Source organism: Nipponia nippon, unplaced genomic scaffold, assembly GCF_047370975.1.
Source record: "Nipponia nippon isolate SJK-2023a ecotype South Korea unplaced genomic scaffold, ASM4737097v1 scaffold_9, whole genome shotgun sequence".
In the NCBI taxonomy this organism is placed as follows: Eukaryota; Metazoa; Chordata; class Aves; order Pelecaniformes; family Threskiornithidae; genus Nipponia; species Nipponia nippon.
The window spans coordinates 22,425,554-22,431,534 of NW_028262413.1; the positions used below are offsets into that span (position 1 = coordinate 22,425,554).

The 5,981-nt window shown below is 34.7% G+C and overlaps 1 protein-coding gene across 1 annotated transcript in view; it reads left to right on the plus strand.

The window, feature by feature from the left end:
• SYN2 (synapsin II) overlaps window positions 1-5,981 on the plus strand; it is a 199,275-nt gene that overhangs the window by 98,549 nt on the left and 94,745 nt on the right. The window contains exon 5 of the mRNA XM_087744827.1: window positions 341-430. Coding sequence (XP_087600953.1) covers window positions 341-430 — 90 coding nt within the window. The remainder of the gene's footprint in view (window positions 1-340; window positions 431-5,981) is intronic.

The window sequence follows — 5,981 nt, forward strand, 5'->3', positions numbered from 1 at the left end:
AAATTATAATGATTTTATTATCACAAAATCAGCTTAAAATATATAGACTACGAGGTATCTGAAAAGCATTATTCTGATGTATTTCATTTTCTGTACGTGTGAAGGCTTAACTCTTAGAGGCATTGTTCTTTGTTGATCTGTATAGGAAGTCATAGCTTGGATGGACTAAAAAGGTGTGCATGTGAGAGAGGAGGAGAGAGAAAGCGTATAATGTGTATGTGTATTTGCTGAGTTTATGAAACGCAGAAGACGAAGCAAAATGACAGTATGAGATCATTTTGGTAGAATGTGGTTTCTCTCCTAAGCTTTTTGTTTTGTTTTGCTTTGCTTTATTTTACAGTTTGCCCAGCTGGTGTCTGTCTACAAAACTTTGGGTCCAGAGAAGTTCCCTTTAATTGAGCAAACGTTCTATCCAAATCACAAGGAAATGGTACGTGCAAATACTAATATTAAATTTACTTACTGTCTCTGTAAAACAGGATCTGTAAACATACAATTCATTTCCCCCATCTACTGTCTATTTTAAAAGCCACTTTGGAAGCTTTCAGAGGGATGAGACTGGGTGACCACTTGAAAGCATTGTGATGGTTAACTGGAAGATTTTGAGATGTGAAGGTAGTCATTTTTCAGCTAACCAACTTCAGATCTTAAAGAGATTAAATGCATATAAAGACACTGAACAACTATTAAAGTGCAAGAGTTACTTTTATGGTTTGTTTTCAACCTAGTCCTTTATGATATGTTCAAAGTGTTTATTATCTGTGTAGATGATGGACAAGGCTATGTGCCTGTCAGTGTAGAACTTTGAACTCATCTAAAATCAGGGTGTTTATGACTTGTGATCTTCATATACCTGAGCTGACATTGATTCCCAGTCCTTTAGAGACAGAAATGCATCCATAAAAATCCCACTTACAACCTTTACTCATGACCTGTCTTACAGACATTTTTTTCTTACTTTTTTTTCTTACTTTTCTTATGGTTTCTAAACAGAAATTCTTTCCTCAGTATATTTTTCTAGAGGAAATACTTTCAGCACTGAGAGAAACTGGAGGGGGGCTATTTGCTGATTGAATAGACTAGCAGAGAAGCACCAGCTATTTTTAGAATATAATCCATTCAGCATATGTCACACAGCTGTGATTCAAGTACCATCACAAGACCATGATAAATATGTTAGCTAGCTGTTTATGTAAGGTCCCCAAGCTGTAATTGCTGTGTGTCTGTCTTGAGACTCTGGCTAGAACTTCGTTATCATAGGTGGCATCTAAGATTAACCTCAGTGACAGCAGTTGACTAAGATTTCTTCTGAAGTCTTCTTGCTCCCACGTCTGTCTCATCTTTTGGTAATAAACACAGCATGGTGCAGTTCTGCTGTATTTTTTGATGTATTGCAAGACTGGCACTATGGCTCTTCATACTGCTTTCCCAGTTCTTTCTGGTTTCTTTGGACTATTAACTCACAGATGTTTCCACTTCTTTTGTTGCATATGACGCTTCTGAAAAGAGCTTTCACCACAGTTATGTATTCAGTAAATTTGCAACGCAGAAGTTTTGTAGGACCAAAGGAGAATGGTACTGATCTGGAGCAGCAAATCTAAATACTGTCCCAGACAGTCAAATCTTTTCAGAATGAAAGGGTTTTTTGTTGATGGATTTGTGAGGAAAATATACAACTTTATAAAATTTATATTTTTCTTTATGCAAAGGAAATGTATTATGCCTTGGGGATTCATCGTAACAGGTGGAGAAGCAGAACTACATCTCATGTTTTGCAATATACTTTTTAAAATGGTAATAAGTTTTATATCTCTCTATTTTTCTGAGAATGGCCAAGATTAAAGCTGGTTTATAATTTCCTGTGCACAATTTATTGTTCTTTCTTCATTATTTTATCAGCTCTTATTCAGGCTCCCCAGGGAAGTGGTCACGGCACCAAGCCTGTCAGAGTTTAAGGCGCGTCTGGACGACGCTCTTAGTATACAGTTTAGTTTTAGGTAGTCCTGTGAGGAGCAGGGAGTTGGACTCAATGATCCTTATGGGTCCCTTCCAACTTGAGATATTCTATGATTTTATCAAAAAAGCAGGCCTTTTTTAATGCAGGACATAGAAACAAAGAAAATATCCTATAATTTTGGGACAAGAATGTGTTAGCTTTTAATTTTTATGTAGTATGACCCTGTGGAAGATCTACCAGTTCAATTGCAAACTGCTGTCTTAAACAACTGATGGAATTCAAATTCAGTAATAGGACACAAACAAGATAATGTGTTTATAAGGCATATTTTGCTTAAGAGTATAACAAATATTTGAGTGTTTTTTCCCCCCCTTCATTCCTCTGCATTGCTCATTAATGTCTGAACTGATAAGTTATTTGTCTTTTCTTTGAACTTTGCAATGTTAATATTCTCCACAGCTGAGTAATTTTTTTTACGCATTTCTACATAATGAATGTTAGTCTAGACAGAATTAATGCATTTCAGTATTGCATTGCCCTACATGGTTTAGAGGTGCTGTAATAACTGATTGTGGTGAAGCTCATTGGTTTGTTTTTTCCTTCTGAAGAAGTTATTTGGAACTTTGTGGCTTGCAGAACAATCAGGCAACGTGGTAGAAGATAACATTTTAATCAAATTTCTAGAATGGGTTGTAAAATGATCTGAATATCAGAGTTTCTAGTTGATGAATTGAAATCATATAATGCTATTTAAATTTTGTTGGTTTTTAAACACGGTTTATTAATAGTTGGCCTCATTTGCATTTAGTTTTACAGAATTTAGTATTTACAGTTTAAAATAATTTTTGGTAGTTCCTCTTGTGTTCGTTCTTTCCCTTCTTATTCTCCAAATGGTAACCTAGAGCTCTCTCCCTCCCCTCCAGTGCAAAGTGGTTGGGGTCGGGGGGAGCAGGGGGAAACTCCAAATCTCTGTGAATTGAGTTTTCAGCTGAGCATGCCAGAGGTACGGTTGTGCTTCTGTTTCTTTTGCTTCTTTCATACTATGGTGATCATTTGTACTGAGGCTTTAGACGGCAATAAAAGGTAAATAAACAAAGATGCCATTCTTTTGTGTAAAAATGGAACTGCTTTAATGAAACACTTTTTGAAACAGAAACATTCATCTCAGAGTGATTAAAACTATACAAAACGCTGTAAGGCTTTTTGAACTCATTGCTAGTTGAGTCATCTCTACAGCCTTTCCCTCAGTAATTAGTTCCCTTTATTTCCCTACATTCCCACCTCCTATGTTCTCTGTCATGAAAAAAACCCTGGCTTTTTCAACATAATTGTTGGACAATTTAATTAAAACTTAACTGGAACACTGAGAAAAAGCCAGCAATACTCAAGGTGTTTTTTTCCCACTGTTCACCTGTACTGTCTCCCTTCTCTGTTCTTTTCCCTACTCTTATCATAAGTCATGTGAGTAATTTTCAAATTAAAATCAAATGTTGTACCAGGCTATATTTCTGCTCTAACCTTTCATATAACACATACACAGTTTCAAGACGTAAAAATAAAATGTTGTAAAAATAATCTGCTGTTGATAATATATCAATGCCACTACAGTAAAAATCTTGATAGGAAAATAACATATTCGGAATGGCACATTGTAGTTAATCCTTTTCATAATATTTATGAGTGCTGAATCTCAGGGAAAATAAAAACTCATTCTGAGAGGGTTTTCTGTAAAGCTTTTCTTGCCATATTTATTTATATGAAGAAAAAAAAAATCTTTGTATCATCCATTGTGGGAAGTTTGGCCAGATTTATGCTCATACAGAAATCAAAGTGGACGGCCATTAATTTTGAAACATCCCATATGGGATATTTTTATCCCAGGTCAAATATAAAATGTTTTAAAAACTAATTGTGGCATACAATTCATATTACAGTTTGTTCATAAATATCGAAGAAAACATTTATTTTTACAAGGTACAGAAAGAAGGCAATCTGAGTTGGGCTAGTTGAGTTTAAGGTCTAATTACTATAAACTAAAATATAAACAGAACTATGTTGAGTTAAAAAGCAGAAAATATTTGTTTGCTGCAGAGTGCTATTCAAAAGACACCATTACATCAAAATGGATTTGGAAACATGCTACACTGTACATGTATCGAATAGTAATTAGCCATGTGCTTGATTCAGACTTTGTATGGTTATTAAGCTCTTGCAGGCTTGTCTAAGAGTTGTTTTGGTTTGACATGAGGAAATAAGGCTTGTTTTTAAGTCTTTCTGTAAATTAGTAATATAAGTGCACAGCACTGACAGTGAATAGGACTGTCAGTATTGTCTCTGCAATATCAATTCCTTTTTGGAAGAAATGTAGCCTTTTTATTTCATTTATGTGAGTAACCATAATAACTTTATGGTCCTGATTAGTGTTAGGTAATTTTTTGTTTGCCTTTAGCAGAGCAGAAAACGAGCTAAGCTTTACATTTGGCAGCACAAATGTATGGTGTTTTAATTTAGGTTTGTAAATTAAAAGAGCAAAACTGTTTTACAGTAAATAAAAAGTGAAATGTTGACTATTAAGGGACATATATTCCTCAAAGGAATAATGGCGTGCCGTCCTGTTGGCCTTGCACCATTTGCACTTCATTGGAATTGCGTGAGCTTAGTCACAAAAAAAGTAAATAACATTTATTCTCATAAGAGTGTTTTCAAAGCTGCCATTGTCTATTCTTTAAATATGGATTCATGCAATTGCCAAAATAAACATTAGAAACACAAACAGAATATATCATAAAAATCATTTATACAGGTTTTTTGCAAGTATACGCTATATATCCGATACAACATATCTCAGGGTGTGACAAGATACATGGGATATGCTGAATTTTATGTCCAAACTACTATTTCATTGAATTGAATGGAACTAGAGAAGCCTATACACTTAAAGATGTGCATATCTTCTCTGTAAGTCTAAGTCCCGATGATTTTATAAGGACTCTATAGCAAGCAGACTAAAGGAACTATTTGGAAAGCTGAACCCTTGAACCAATAGACAATAACAGCTCTGATTCTTAGTGAGCCCATAGGCTGGAAATGTCACGCTATGGTTAGCAGGAATGAGTAAAGTGTTTGTGTTAAACCTTTAAATAGACCTGATCTAACCAAATGAGAACAGAACTGTCTAAATCTCTGCCTGTTGTTCTAAATTCTCACGTGAGGAATACATGAGAGTAATTTCTAACCAAAATTGGAATGAAGTGAAAAAAACCCAATGGATAAAAGTGGAGGGAGTAAAATATGTCAGAAATGGCAGCTATTACGAGTTCATATCCTGCGTGATGGTTCTCATCCAGTTTCTAGAACGCAAGCAGTTGGACAACTGTCTAAACTTTGGCACTTACTGAAACAATTTCTTAAGTTTTACCACTGTGAATTGAAATACTTTAGTAAACTTAAATATGTGTGAGATTAGTTACTAACTACAGTAATCAATTTATAAAAATTAAGACACTAAAAAAACTAAAAGGCAAAATACGTTGGAACACTTCTCTAGTATGAGTTCATGAGTTACCAAATTCATTACGACAGAGTAAGATGGGTATGCATGAATGAAAAATCTGTAATGTAAATTTAAACTATTAAATATGGTCAGATATTTGAGAGCTTTTTAGAAATCCCTTGCAGTGCAAGTTATTCAATATCTATTGCATGTATTTTTACATGAGTTTCTAAAGCCAAGGCTTTTAACAGTGCTGAAAGACAATGACCTAGTCGCATATTTAGAGAGGCATTATCAAGTACTACAGCTGCTGTGATGATGGAGATGGTTTCTGTAAATATAAGCAGTTTTAGCCTGTCATTATTTGTGTTGGTTCCATAAAACGCTGAAGTATTAGAACATGTGGCTTTTCCTTCAGCAAGGTATAGCTAGTCCATAGGAATATTGAGTTGGGTAAGAGGATTTTGTTTATCAATGAAAGTTACAACTCTGTAGATAAAGAAAGCTATGACAGAAGTGACATACAGAATA